The sequence below is a fragment of the Pipra filicauda genome, unplaced genomic scaffold, assembly GCF_003945595.2.
Source record: "Pipra filicauda isolate LSUMZ 115617 unplaced genomic scaffold, ASM394559v2 scaffold80_size11013439_pilon, whole genome shotgun sequence".
NCBI lineage: Eukaryota > Metazoa > Chordata > Aves > Passeriformes > Pipridae > Pipra > Pipra filicauda.
Window position 1 is genome coordinate 5,690,651 of NW_024104987.1, and position 15,648 is coordinate 5,706,298.

At 38.9% G+C, this 15,648-nt stretch overlaps 1 protein-coding gene across 1 annotated transcript in view; it reads left to right on the plus strand.

The window, feature by feature from the left end:
• CA10 (carbonic anhydrase 10) overlaps positions 1-15,648 on the plus strand; it is a 185,986-nt gene that overhangs the window by 139,648 nt on the left and 30,690 nt on the right. The window contains exon 5 of the mRNA XM_027749790.2: positions 6,799-6,984. Coding sequence (XP_027605591.1) covers positions 6,799-6,984 — 186 coding nt within the window. The remainder of the gene's footprint in view (positions 1-6,798; positions 6,985-15,648) is intronic.

The following is a 15,648-nucleotide window of genomic DNA, read 5'->3' on the forward strand; positions in this document are numbered from 1 at the left end:
GCATGATTTCACTGTAAAGCTGGAGTCAACATGCACAGCAATTATTAATGCCAGACACCATAAATTTGGCTGCATCTGCTTTAGGCTTCATAGTTACTAACAAGTAAAAATCGTTGCATTAATGGAGTAGTGGAAATACAATGAAGCACTTTATTACCCCTAAAAGGCAGCATGTGGCTATATAGGCTCTGTGGGGGTGTTACCAGTGTCCTTGGAGCAGCTTCATCCCTTCCCATCCTATGGAACATAATTATCTCAGAATAACCACGACCCTGCGGGTCCTCTATTAAAATTATATTTTGTTACAGAATGGAGTATACATTATTGAAGCACATTATTTTGATCATTGAAATTTGACATATTGTGCTCATTAGCCAGTAAGGCTGAATATTTAATTTATGAGGTTCACTCCACATTTTTTACAGATCAGTCACTTAAGGGAAGTAAACAGGCAAAACTGCAGAGGAGTGAATGGGAAAAGTTCTTAGTGAAAACGGTGCTTTAAAAGCAGAAAAAAAGTGTGTCATGCCATATGCTGATACGTGACACATTACATCAGGCAGGTAAATGGGTTAATTGGACTCATTAGCATCATTTCCTTTTTAAAACTTTTCAACTCAGAAGATGAAAAGATTATGTTAATCTTTACACTTCTCTCTTACATTTTACATTTTTCACACGGGCCTTTTTTAATCAAATATTGATGGTGATGCCTGTTGTTCTTCAAAGCCCAGCAATTAGATTGCAGCTCCCTCCCAGTAAGTGGTATTTCCTTATCTTTATTTCCCTCCCTTCCACAGTTTTCTTTTCATAAACACAACATAAAGTCAATTGAATTGTTGCCAGAGAAGGCACTCTGGGTGTTTTGCTGATCTGATGGCCAAGCAACCTGCAGAGCCTGCATCCCCCAAACCCTGGGCTGGAGAGCAGACACCTGCTTGACCCCTGGAACAGATCCCACACCTCTGTCCCACAGCTGAATCCACCACTCCTGAAGTTAAACCCACGGATTACAGTCGTGTCACCCAAAACAGATAATTTTTGATTTTCTTCCTGGCTGTGGCAATCCCGTGGGATGTAGGTAAAGGCTGTGTGGGATGGGTGGACACTGCTCTCTGCTGGCAGCAAGGAAAGCGTGCAGGAAACAGCTGGAATTTCCCTTAAAATTACCTTCAAAAATAAGGCATTTCCACTATTTCTTTCCATACTGTTGCATACAATGATAAAGCATTAGGGCAGAGAAAAGTTATTAAAATAACTCTTCAAATGTACAAATATTCATCAAAAGCACCTAAATAAAACTGGATGTTCTGTAGGAAATAATTATTTAAATACAATTTAAAAATTCTCATGTGTATGTGTGTCTGTATGTGCATGCACAGAGAATACCTCAGGACAAGGATAGAGCTGTGAAAAGTTTGGAAAACTGATAGAACAATTGTATCCTATTTGAATATGTCAGTCATCTCTTTAAGAGAAGACTTCAAAAAACAATACCCTTTTAACAACTGTTAAATAACTTAGAAGACTAACTCTGCAAAATAATTTTATTTTCCAGCCTGGGTCCCCTCTAAGAGCAGCTGGAAGGTTCAAGAGAACACCATAAAACTACTCCTAAAACTAACTGCATGCCATGAGCATGATACTAAGAAAATTCATGTTCTTGTGTAGCCACTTCTGTGAAGCAGGGGAATGTCATTCTGGTGCAGAGAGTTAAGCACTCTGCCCTAGCAGGTTACCTTTGAAGTTCCAGTTTGGTTCAGTGCTTTGTCACTGGCCCTAAAGTCAGATTTCAAATCAGAAGCCCTGCCCTGAAGTCCTTGTAAACTGTTTTCAAACTCTGGAGCAGTCTCAGCTTTGCACAAGGGAGATGAAGGTACTTACTCCAGTCCAGTCGATTTAAATCAAGGAGGACAGTCTTTTATATCACAGAATATGGTCTGGTCAAGATACTGTGAACAACCATCAAAAAAACCAAAAAGGTAAACGAAAGGAACTTGCTTGAGGGACTTAGAAACAAATGATTCAGTTTATTACTATGTGGAGAAACCCAAGTTCAAGTGGCCTGAGCTGGAGGGTGAAATTCTCCATTGGAAGATCCTACCTAAGTATCAGGAAGAAAATAAACCAACTTGGCAGTGATGTTGACTTACCCCAGAGAGACAAAAAACAAATATACATTTGTTTTTGCATTTTTTCTGCTGGACTCCAGGAGGAAACAGTGGAAGCCAGTTGGCAGATGATCAAAAATTGGTTATTGCAGGGCATGAAACTGGGGCACAATGACTCCTTCAACTCAGTTCTTGGTGATTTTCTTCCCTCCACAGCACTAGGCCTTCACTGGACTATATTTTCCTCCTAAAGAAAGGAACATCTAATATTGCAGATAAGATCCAAGGACACCAGAGCAGGCAGCCACACACAATTGATTTTCTTGCTCCCTTACATTCAGTGCTGCTCCACTGGCAGGTACTGACACAAGTTTAAAAACGTTCTTGGAACTAATCTTTAGGCCACTCTTACTTGAAAAAAAATCCCAAATGTGTTACTGCACTATTTGTAAAGGCCCCAGGAAGCAAAGAGCCTTGAAGAAAGGTGACAGTGAACTGCAGGCGTGGCATGGGACAGAAAGGCAAAGGATCCATCCCCATTCCTTCCCTTTTCCTCTTGCATTCCCTGCTTACATTTCTAGCATGGCTTCACCCTGAAACAGGCTTCTTTTTCTACTGCTTGGGGTTTTGAAGGCTATTCTAAAGCAGACTGTAACATAAAGATGTAGGACACAAAGGAAGCTCTGCAAAATACTTAGTTCAGGACTATTTGTGGGGGGAAAAAAAGATGAAGGGAACAGGATATACAGTTAACTAGGACAAAACAAAAATGCTTCCACAAATGCAGGGTTAAAGAACATCACTGGGAAAAAATATTTTCAGGATTGTTTTTAGTGGGGCTTTTTTTTTTTGTTTAATTTGGTTTGGGATTTTTTTTTGTTGAGGTTTTTTTACTTTTTTCCCTAACGGTCATAAAGATCTGTAAAGTTTCAAGAGTTTGTGTTTCTTATGTATGCACTGACTTTGCTTGTGTTCCACCTTTCAAAGGGCAGAACTGGGACTTTTTTGTGGACACAGAACCAGCAAGTTATACCACAGGAGGATTCAGATCTCACTGAGAAATGTAGTCTAGAATGTATCAGCAGCATGTGCCTGTGTGGATGCCTTGCATCAAGATAAAGGGAGAGAATAATGTGTACGAAGATCTGTGAAGCAAGAATTAAAAGTAATGAGATTAAATAGAAAATAACTACATCAGGAATATGCTAATAAATTAATTAAAGTCTACCAGAGTTGAACTGTTCCATAATTAAGGGTGAAGCCCATGAACGTGCTGTGCTCCCTTCTACTCAGGGATTTTGCCACAGGTAAAATTACCTGTATGAAAATTTTTCTAAATCTATGAGGAAAAATGGGGTCAACTGAGAATGTGGTCTGATCATTAACTTTGATGATTTTAGACTTTGCAGTTTTCTCAAACCAGCTTTATGGATGTTTTAATATGTTTTCTTTACTGCAGTCTCATTTCTAGCGCATAAGATATTTTTTTAAAATCTTTTTTTAAAAACAAGAGGTCAAGATTTAGTGCTGTTCCCCACCCCCCCAGATTTGTTTGTTGGGTTTCCATCTTTATATAATTTTCAAGTCAAACTCACACAGAACAAAACAGTTACTTCACAGCAGAGCAAGAAGTGGCACAAAGCCCATCACACTGAAGGACTGAGCACCTGAGATTAGTCTGGCACATTAAGGAAATAGTTATATAGCTCTTAACAGATCTTTTATGTGAGCTTTTTAACCCACCCTGTAACATTTTATCCGGTCTCCACATATAAAAAATAAATACTGTGCTTTCTGGCGTAGCAGATACTGTTGACTGTTCCAGGCAGAGGCAACCTCTTTCCCATAAGGTGCCCAGCCTTCATACTGTTTATTTTTTAGGGGAATGTGCAACATGCAGAAAATATCTCAGTAACCCCTGCAACTGTGACATTCTAGACTTGCAGCTTTGCTTTCCTCAAAACCAACTCAGCTGAGAGTGCAGAATGACAGTGCACCATCCCTTTAAAGGCTCAGTACCATAAATATGGAGAATCCTTCTCTTAGCAGTAAGTTCACATAGGGAACAAGATCAGAAGCTCATTTTCCTGCAGTAGCAGTTAAAACTGTGCATAGGGAAGAGGAATAGTATTTACTGTGGAAAATGCATTTATGGATGCTGAGGATGAACACACTTGTGTGATTCTATGTGCTAACTGTAAATGGTTACGCTTGAAATGTTCACCTCTGAAGGTGATAAGACATTGGTTTTGTATATAAACCAGACAATATCCTGCACTACAATAAACAAATTCATGTGGTGTTATGGTGGGCCATCAGCTGTGGAGCCTGGGCAAGTCACAGTCTCCAGGAAATAAAAAAAGTTCCTAAATATTTCAGTCTTTTCATTCAGATGTAATCTGAGTAGATGGAAAATATAAGACACCACTTCCTGTAGGAATCAAGTGCCCATAAAAGAAGTGCCCACTGAAAGTTGCTGGTGATGGTGGTACATGTTGATACCCTCAAGACATGGACATGTCCTGAAGGTTGGTGCTGGATCTCAGGTGGTTTGTGCAGCTACTCTTCCCTTGGGCACACCCTCACAACAAGAAAACCAGTGTTTCACTTACACCTAAGAAGGCACATAAAAGGGCAAGGCCTTGTATTTTTTGTATTGAAGATCTCGGGGTTTGCCCTGCCTGCTGTCCAGTCTGTGTGCCCAGGAAGGAGAATTTCATAGTCTCACTTCCAGTGTTCATCCCTCCCCACAGGCCAGAAATGAGGAATGTCAGATGCTTCACTGCATTCCTGGTATTCTCCATCTGCAGCCGTGTGGGGAAATTCTGTTTTGAAACAGTCAATATCATCTCATTACAAGCACTGCATTTTTATGAGGGGGGAAATGAGAAAGACAAATGTTACTCCTGTTCATGAATTTGCCTCTCATCATTTCCCTTCTCTGCTCTGTGCGGAGTTATTTGATTCATATTAGGGGTTATTTGGGTCACTTTTACCTCGAGAGAGAAAATAACGGCAACCTCATTTGAGATTTGTACCAATTTAAGTAAGGAAATGGATTCTGCATATTTTGCATAGCTGTTAAATTTAACTGAGGGTTCAGTGAAGCATGAGCTTCCAAATGTGAGTAAGAGGCTCTAACCGTTTCCCCCATTTGTTTTTAAACTACATTTGTTACTTATGATTAGCAATTTTGTGTCATTCATATGCAGTGTGCTGAAACTGAATTCAGTAAACTGACCTTCTTCCACCTATTAAGTTAAACTTGGTATTTAATTATTATGCATGCCAAGTCAAGCAGAAAAACTAAGGAGCATTTATAAATAAAATCATTGTGGGTTTTTGCGATGAGTAGGAATATTTGTGTTTATTACTTCTTGTAGGAAATTTATTACTGCTTATTTTGAATTGGAATAAACACCAAAAAAAAAGAACATCTGTATCAAAGTGTAAAGAACCACAACAATCAAAAGCTGTTTAATCTCATCCATTTAGTTCTAGTGCACAGTCTGTTCAGTGCAACTTTTTACAACATACTGTGCAAGAAAACAGGTCATTTAAACTCAGTAATTAGTATTACAGAGAAAATGACACTGCAGCAATGTTAATTACTATAGTACTGATGTAGTATGAGATATAATACATAATAGTCATGTCTTTAATTTTAAATTGAAGTGCAACAAAGCATATTATTCCTATGCTTTCACTTCTTAAATTAAATGGATCTTATTCAAGTGTACATTTGTATCCATGCAGAATGTTTTTAAATAAATCATAGTTCTGCTTTAACTCAAACTGGCATATTTTACTTTCTAATGGCATAAATTAAGCAACTTCTTGATCTAGAAACTTTCCTATGACAGTGGAAATCATGATAGAATTATATTCCATATGAAAAATTTCCACCATCATTTTCTTTTTCATTACAGCAGCTGTAAATCAGTTTGCAAATGAAGCACAACATTCAGTCTTTTTAAAAATAAAGATGACTCTCAGGGAGCATTACAGCTTTTGGAGGTGTAGTAGGAACTAGACACATATGATCAAATTGGAATTCATTCTGTACTGCTATGGCTAAAAGATCTGGCAATTGTACCTATAAAATATTCATAACAAAACAAAGAGACTTGCAGAGTAAGACAGTGAAAATTTTTACCTGGAGCTCCAGGAGGAGTAGAGTTCCCTACTAATGAATAATTATGCCTCTGCTTTTTGCAGCACCTTTACTTTTGGGTAACTTTGTTATAAATATTAAAAGAAGGAAAAAAAGAGGTAAATTCCAGATTTATTCAAGTGTACTTAAATAATTTATGTCAGCTGAAATGTCCCCATTTTCAGTGCGGCAATTTTGTAATGAAGCCATTACTCAGACCTCGCATAAAAAGTGCTCTAAAAGCTTACTTATTTAAAAGTGTAACAATCCCATTCACCATGCTAACAATGTGCCCCTGGCTAAAATGTGTACATGTGGATTTAGCAAAATATTTGAATATACAATGTAAGATTGAAAGGAGAAGTTGGAGTGTTACCTCAAGTCGGTTATTTCCTCTCCAAACAAGATGTGTTGTTACATTTGAACGAAGGTGTGAGAAGAGCAAAATCCTCAAGTACGTACAACCAGTTTCTAAGATTTGCAGATTATTTCTTTAAAAATGCCTTTTTTTCCTTTTTCCACCACCCGTTTTAGGTCAGTGGGACAATGTATAACACAGGGAGACACGTATCTCTACGATTAGACAAAGAGCATTTGGTCAACATCTCTGGAGGGCCGATGACGTACAGTCACCGCCTGGAGGAAATCCGGTTACACTTTGGGAGCGAGGACAGCCAGGGATCAGAGCACCTCCTCAACGGACAGGCCTTCTCTGGGGAGGTAGGTCACCCTCCTGGGAGGTACCAGTATGAATTACTCGCTTTCCATTTCTGCCTGAAGGTATTTGCAAATTTAATTTGTCGCCGTAAAAAATGGTTTCCCTGCATCCATCCTGAAAATCGGGGAATTAGGGTTTTTTTCCCTCGCCCCTGCACTGCAAGTGGTGTGATTTGTATCTAAAAATGAAAGTGCCATGTTTATTGTATGCAGAGACGCCCTCTATTCTCATCTGTGCTACTTACAAAGTAATCAAGTCTCTTCTGATGGGTCCTTTATGTCTCTTGTAAACACAAATACGAGATTAACCACAAAGTAATACTGGAAGTGCCTCAATTCGTATGGAAGTGCTGGTTTTGCTACACACTGGTGTGTAACACTCTACACTGAGTATCATCCTGCCTTTGATTCATGCAAAAATAAGGAGATACTTAATTTCAGAGGTGGTTCCACAGAACTCTGCTCAAGAAATAAAGCTGACTGCACAAGTAATCCCTGGCAGAATTGGAACTCGTGTTTTGAATACACGTCCATAAATGTCCCAAGAAAGACCATAACTTCATGATCCTGATACCTGTTGCAGAATGACCCATTACTCCTGCTGGATAAATATTTATGTGGAGTACTTTTTCAAGATGTAAACTAGAGTTTGCAGACTTTCTGGCACAAACAGGGCAGAATCTTTCCATTTTTCTTATGTAGGAACATTTTTACATAGAAGAGGTGCATGAGGTTTGCATGCAACTCTACTCCACTACTCAAAATAATGCTTCAGAATAACTGTATATTAGTGTGGGGATCATTTTTAAAGATAAGATGGATATCCCTGTTACCATTCTTTCAGAATACCAAAAAGAATATTTTTTTGATCATAAAGCACTTATTTTCTTGAAGATGAGTAATCAGCCTGACATGTGTACTCTCCATCACAGACTCTGGTGATGAGTCAGTTAATGTGTGGCATTTTCTCTGGCACTGAGCAACAGCAGTTATTTTAGAGTAAGAAATTAATTGCAGAGTTGCCAAATGATGGTGTTATAATTGATGGAAATCATTGGCTTTGTTTTATAAGCTACATAAATGTATAATACAGCCAGTGGCAGCTTTTGCATGAAATTACTCATGTCTGACACAACTGAATTCTGGTTGCCTTCATTAAATTCCATGATAAGTGAATATATCAAGTATTGCTCCTTTAAGAGCTGAAAGTTAAGTATGCTTTAGTAAATAAAGTCTTTACTTTGCTGTTCAGGTTTACAGAAGAGCAATATTCAAACAACAGAAAGCTGACTGAACAAGAAAGCAAAAATCTAGTTGAAACATACCATTGTACTTGATAAGATGTATCAGCATCATTTCAGATGTCTTTAGAAGAGTTTTTAAGTTATAAATTCATCGGTCCTAGACTATAACAGTGAAAAAATGTAGAGCCTTGTTTGGCAATGTTTAATATTGACACTTAAGCAGGCTCTTCTGGTTTTGAAAGTTCCAAAGCACTATTAATATTTGGTATTTGCTAACAGAGACCTCAAGTCTTAATAAAAGCAGAAAACCCAACTAAGTGGAAACTGGTGTCAGTCAGTCAGGCAGGCACAGCTGGATCTACAGTATGTGCAGGACTCCTGTAGTTGTGTGAGTTCCCCCTGCAGTGAATAGGAAGGGATTAGCATCTTCAGAGGATGATCAGTCCTGATAGCCAGAGATGCATCTCTTAGGACAGGACAAATCACTTTGTGGAGAAGCATCTCCCATGACAACAGAGAACAGACAAACAACAGGCTGAGGAGTTTAGAAAAGACACCTTCTTTTCAGATGCTGAGATGGTTCTGTCCTTTGAGGATGTGCTTTTCAAAGTTTCAAAAAGCTGTTTTGGGCAGCTGGACAGGTAAGTTTCAGTAAGGTCCACTATTAATTACTGATTTGAACCTACACCTACACAGCTAAGTCTTATTTATAGAACACATACTGTTCCCAAAGTACAAGCACAGATGCAAATCAGTCATGCTGAACAGAATGGCTGCAAATTTTCAGGGAGAGACAGCAACTAATGGTGTTCTTTGACTGTACATCCACCCATACAAGTGCTGTCTGTGTAAATGAGTGATCTTTGATAAGCTCTCAGCACTAGAAGGTGAATTGTCTACAGTTCCCAACAACTGGAGTGAGAAAGCTGTAAACAAGCCAGCTGACTTCGTGATAGAGTGTGTGCTCTATAATGTAACATGTGCTTTCAAGACTGTTGCTGCTAATTACTATTCACTTCTGCACTGGATAATGCTGTCAGAGGAGATGGGATAAAGAAAAATAACTGCATAGGCTCATTAGTTTAATTTAGCTGGTGCAGGTAAGAATAGCAATGAATGTTTGCTGGCTTAGGCTTTAGCAACCAGAGAAAAATCATTGCAGGGTTGCAGTGTGTGACTGCTAATTGCACACTGAACTCCCATGGCACTGCCTCCTCACTGCTGGTCTCAGTTGGGTTGGACAAACCCACCGTGGATTTTACCAAAACCTCTGTTTTGCCATGGAAACTTCATCCCAAGGATGAAGTTACCCAAGCAGTGTGATCCATTCCAGTAGGTTACAATCAGATTATTCCTACTACTCCTTCCTCCAATCCCATCCCCATCTCTCCCCTCGTTTTCGCTGAGGTCTCCAAGACTTATTAAAGTCAGCACATTGCAGAGAGAGGAAGGGAGCCTGGGGAGAGGGCAGGGGAGAGGGCAGCACCCCTCCCTCACAGCACTGGCAAACTTAGATTGGCTCACATAGACCTAAATTAAATCCAGGAGCAGACAAAGCAGAAGCTTTTAAACAGCCCTGATATATCTTGAACCAGCTGCAATGTTCTCTACACATGTGGAAGTCCCACCTAACAGCCATACTAAGGAAGTACTTTGTTTTAGGGACCCTTATTGCCTAGTAAAGGTGTTCTGCAAGGGGGCAGGCACCAGAGCAAGCTGGAGAGCACTGGAGGGGGACCACGGCATGAAAATCAGCCCAGACATAGCAAATTGCTTCAAAATGTGCTATGGTCTGAATGATACCAAGAGGCTTGTAATTTCTAGGCTTTAACATACAACTAAGTGTTAAAGGCTGTCAAGAGAGATCTCCACAATAATCTGGTTACCTTTTAGCCCCAAATTATCACTTTAGTATAGACAGAATAACTGAACAAACATTCAAACAGTTTGAGTGTAAAGGCTTTAAAACTGTGTATCAGATTATCATCAATATGTTTGGCACTGGTAAGTGGGAAGGCAGGTAGGCTTTGGAATGCTTAAATAAATAAATCATTTACTTGTCCCTATGAGGCAAACTTGAGTGTGTTTAGTTCCCTGTTCTTTGCATGAGCATCCTACTGTATTACAACGATTAGAAGAAAATCTTGGCTTAAGCAAAGTCTCCAAGTAAGACACCAATCATTTGTGTCTGCTGCCTAATGCCTCCATGCAAAAGGGGATTTAATGCTTCAGAGTCTGTATCATTTAATGAGAAAGACCACTTTCCCTTCAGACAGCAGCAGTACAAACAGCAGAATTGACCAGAGTGCTGTTGTTCAGGCACTGTCTGCCTTGTTAAAATATAAAGGTAACCTCTAAATAGGTTCATGGTGAAAATGGGAACCTTTAACTTTACCATGTGGCAAAGTCATAAAAATCCAAACCACTTTTTTCTTCTCAGCATAAAAATGAAAAATGTGCTGCAGGAGACCTCCAATCACTTTATGGCTCTGCCTTGTAGCAGCCTTATCAGTGCAAAGGCAGAAAGTCAAGGAGCTTAATTATTTGGGGTTATGCACTTTTCACAAACTCAGTGGCTGAAGACTTTTAAACAAGAGACCACAGTCCAATACACATGAAAAAAAATAGATTTCTTCTCTTCCCATCCTTCCAAAAACCCAAGGACAGATTATAAACACACAATGACTTCATCTGCTACAGGAGAAGTAAAATGAAAGTGAGAAGAGGGTCTGAATAAATGGATACATATTGCAAGCTGTACACACAGCTTGGAACTGAGATTTACTTTTGCTGCTGCTAAAAAAGCCGCTGAGGAAAAAAAAAAAGAAATACAAGAAAATGGGAATCAAAGGGAGAATCTGAACATTCTGAATCATCAGTCTCCTCTGGCTACTGCAAATTCTTTAACTGCAGGCGTGTCTATGTGAGTAGGGAACTTCTAGTGATAGTAAAGGATTACTTATGAGACAGATCAGTGTCTCAAATCCAACTTGTGATATTTTTGGAAGCAGGACTGTCACATAGACAGCCTATGAGAACCAGCCAGCCAGCTGAAATAATTTAATCCAGCCTGCTGCAGAATTGGAGTGCTCTGAATTGTTACATCAGAAACAGTAGCTCTGCCACTGAGACCTTCTGCACACCCCTGACTTGCCTGTGCAGTTCCAAATAGCCTCCTCAAAAACCTGATGGTGGGATCATTTATGGAAGAAACCATGGCTTGTCCTTGGATTGTGCTAGTACATAGTCCTTTGTCTTCTTTTGGAGCCTTTTTTGGAAATGGTGCAGGTCCTTTTTAAGTATTTCAGCCAGAAGAGAAGTTATTAATGTTGAAAAATAAGCCTCTGAGGAAAGCACCAGATGAGGGAACACATGTCTAATGGAGGGGGGGAGGGCTTAGTAAAATCTCTATAACCTTCAGATTAATGTTCAGCTTCAAAGGAGAAAGTCAATAGGATAACAAATTAAATTGATATAGAAACAGAATATAAATCAGGAAGAGGTGGTGGTATTGTCATCACTAAAGTATAAGGAGACTGCTCACAGGAGTAATTCAAAACCAGTGGGAGATGAATATGTGCTGCAATTGTAAGAATTCACTTCTGTCCTCCCTAAATAATGTAGGTGGCTTCACCCAAAATTTTATAAAATATCCATAAAAAGCAGATTTAAAGTCCAAAAGACACATCACAGAATCACAGAATCTTCTGAGCCAGAAGGGACCCACGAGGATCATTGAGTCCAACTCTTAAGCGAATGTCCCATACAGGATTACTGTGTTTTTCTAAAACAAATTCAATTTTATGTTTTAAGTTAAACAGGATTTTATTGCCTGTCAGAAGAACAGAAAATAGGTTTGAACAGTATATTAGCACAGACTGAGGAATATTCACACCTGACTGTGGTCTGGTAATTCAAGACCTCTGAATCACCCAATGGAAATTCCCTTTTATCCTCTACTGACTTTTGAAGGAAATGAGGCTCTTAAAGAGAGATCCATTTTGGTAGCAGCCTGCCTGGTCTGTCTCTCCTCCTAAACTACGTGGGGATGAAATGACCTCCTCTCCCTCTGCACAGCAGAGCCCTTTGGATTTGAAAGCATCATCCCTAGGGATGCTGCTAGAATGCTGCTGAGATAAGCTGGACAGCAAAGCTTGCAGGAGGCAAACTTGGAAACCTATGTTGTTTTATAAAGTAGAACATATCAAAAACATTTTCTTGACATTCCCAAAATACTTCTCAAAATACAATGAGATGATAAATCAAGATTCTAAGCAAAAGTTTTGTTGACTAAGGAGTCCTTAAGGTGCTAAGGCTTATAAAGGCTTATACACTTACTGTACTTACTAAGGATTATACACTTACTGTACCTGAAATCAGCAATAAAATGTAGATGACAATAGGACAGTGCAAATGGAAGAGGAAGATAAAAGGTAATGTTTTAATTTACTGTGTATTTTTGTGTCAGATACAGAATGCATTATTCCAGAACCACTGCATGAAATAATATGCAATAATTAACCAAAATCTGCTCTTACAAATGTCTGATTTAGATTAAGCAGCCTGTTAAACTGTGGGACTATGGCCTCACTTCCAGGACTGTCACTGAGAGTGAGCAGAAGCCAGAGGAGCAGATCAGGATGCTCTGAGGCTCCAGGCAGAGTAGAAAACCCAAACAAAAACCTTTAAGCTCCACGTCAAAATGCAGCTTTTAAACGAGCCTCCTGCTCACAGACACATCCCCCCCTGGAGCTGCCACCTGCTATCCCAGGAAGAGCCCTCATTCCCTCTTGGCTCCAGGGAGTGCAGGTATCTGGGAAAGCATCCACACTCCTGCAGTCCTGCAAACTCTGCCTGAACCTCAACAGCTTCAGTGACAGCGAGGAATTGGAAAGTTTGGGGCACCTGCAGATTGAACAAATAAACTTATCCCCCAGTGGCTACATAGGAACATATAAAGGGGAAAGCTACAAAATGTGAAATGTATGCAGCTGCCTGGAGATACTGCAAATAATTTCCCAAAATCTAATAGTGAATATCTGAATGCCAGGTTTTCTTGCTCAGATTTGTCGTATTATTTTGTTCTTAAAGAATTCAGAGTATATGAATTGTACACGTTTAACTGCTACTTTGCTGATGGATAACAAACAGGTGTGCAGATAAAAATGTAAACTAATTGCTGCACACAATTCCATTGACTTGATTTCGTGTTCATTAGATTTTTGTAGTTGTTTTTTTTCTTTTTGTGACAGATTTGCAGTATGAGGTATATACTTAAAGGGACTATAGACAGAGTGGTTCCTTGAAACCAAAAGCTGGAAATGGGTGCAGAGCCAGGCAATAACTGAACCATCTAAACATCCGTGGCTTCGTGGCAGCAACAGGAACATTAAGACACCAGTGAGAACAACGTGCTGACATCCAGATAAGTTGTAAGCAGCAAATAGGGCAACAATTAAAATGCAGTTGGTGTTTCTTACCCAGGAAGCCTCTCCTTTTGAACTACTCTATTGGAGAGCACAAGAAAGATGACTTTCCAGGAATATGGAACAGAAAATTTTGTGGTGTATTTTACATCAAAACGCAGTAAACTTCCTGCACTGGCTACGTGCTAAAAATACATCTTAATCCTTAGTGACCTTCAAAAGCAGTTTCTTCTTTAACTGTTGAAGTGGAATAGTTGACTTTTAAAACTTATGTTCCTTCCTGTAATTTTTTGGCCTAGACAGTCATCTTCAAGTCATGGGTAATATATGCTTGTTAAATAAAAAATACCCAGAACTCGAGAGCCAGGAGAAGTTATAAAATCAACCCAAGGCGTAGCAACTATAAATCACTGATCATAAATATATAAATAGAAAAAAATACACAGCAAGTACAACTCATTTTTATATGAATGGCTGCATTGCCAGGCAGCACCAGGGCACTCCTGCAGTCAGGATCTTACATTTAGTGTTGTTGTAGTCATACTGGTATTTTTAAAGGAAAATTAGATTCTAGAAATAGCCTGTTTTATCCTTCCCTTGGGAAAAACCCTTAATTACACAAATCAAGTTATATGATGTCCAAACTTTATATCAACAATAAAGAATTTTATGTCATGTATAATTAGCTGCTCCTATCATAAATACCATTTCTGTTACTTTATCACCTTTCTAAAACTTGATTAGCAGTGGAAATACAAATAAGGCTTTTTTTTTTTTTTTTGCAAGGGGAAGAATTTACAGTTCATACCATAGGCCTAAGTGTGCATTTTATGATAGGTAAAACAGGAAAAGTTTAATGGTTTTATTTGAAGCAAGCTGTAATGGGATGTTTCTCTTGGTGTATAAGGCTCAGAAATTCAGTTATTGCCCCAGTTGGAATCAGGATTGGACCTGATGCAGATGTGGTTCTTCAAAGATGCAAACTAAGAAAAAGATACAGGGGGAGAAATTATGTATTTATGTCTTTAGCAGAAAGACTGACAATAACATATAATTGAAAGGAACAGTCGTTTAGTTTTATAATCCCAAACAATCATTAGATACCATCTGGAGATTGAATGATGCTTTAGAACAAGTGTTTAACCCCTTATAAAATTTGAGACTAAATTTCAGGTACCCAAATAGGATTTTGATTTTTGCTTCAGGCTCGCATTTTTTCATTTTGTCAGATTACTGGGGTATTTGTGTGGTCATTGGAGGTGAAAATTCACTTTTCACTGTCACATCAAATAAATGAAGCTCCATAGATACTGTTTGCTGTATACTGAAATTTAAGAAACTGCACTGGCAGACTTTTAGAGGGGTGGTTTGGGTTTGTTTTTCATTGTCAACACATACATGGATGTTCCTCGCCAGAAAACTTTCCTTTGTTGGAAACTACTTTTCTGAATCTTAGGAGCTCTCCATGCATTAGCAGAACTGCAGGAGCTGTCCAAACAAATTGCAGGCACTATGACAACGTCAGCTTGTATTAATGTACGTGTGACACAGCAAAATATCTGCTGCAGGGAATAATAATACTGAATTTCTTAGATACTGAGTGAAACAGATCCCTTTAGTAATAAATATATTTTTTTGCACATGTTTACTTTTTGGTTACCAACTGCTCTTTTTTTTTGGAGGGAGTGAGAAGTGGAAGAGAGTGTCAATGTACTGAGAGCACAGTCTGTCACCGACTATAATCTAAATCCCTTTGGTGCCTCAATTTTAAAATCCAGCATCATAAAGCAATAAGGTGGAGTTTTTCTGCTTAGAGTAGCAGCTGTAGGATTTGTTCTTTTAAACCACTGGGACATAAAAACATTCAGCTCTCTAAACCCCCAGTGTCACTTATGAACTGTTCGCTTTGCCTCACTCCAAATTATTATCATTTGCTTGTGGTGACTTCACTTGCTTCAGGATGACTCTTCTTTAATTAAAGACTAATTTACCTCTGT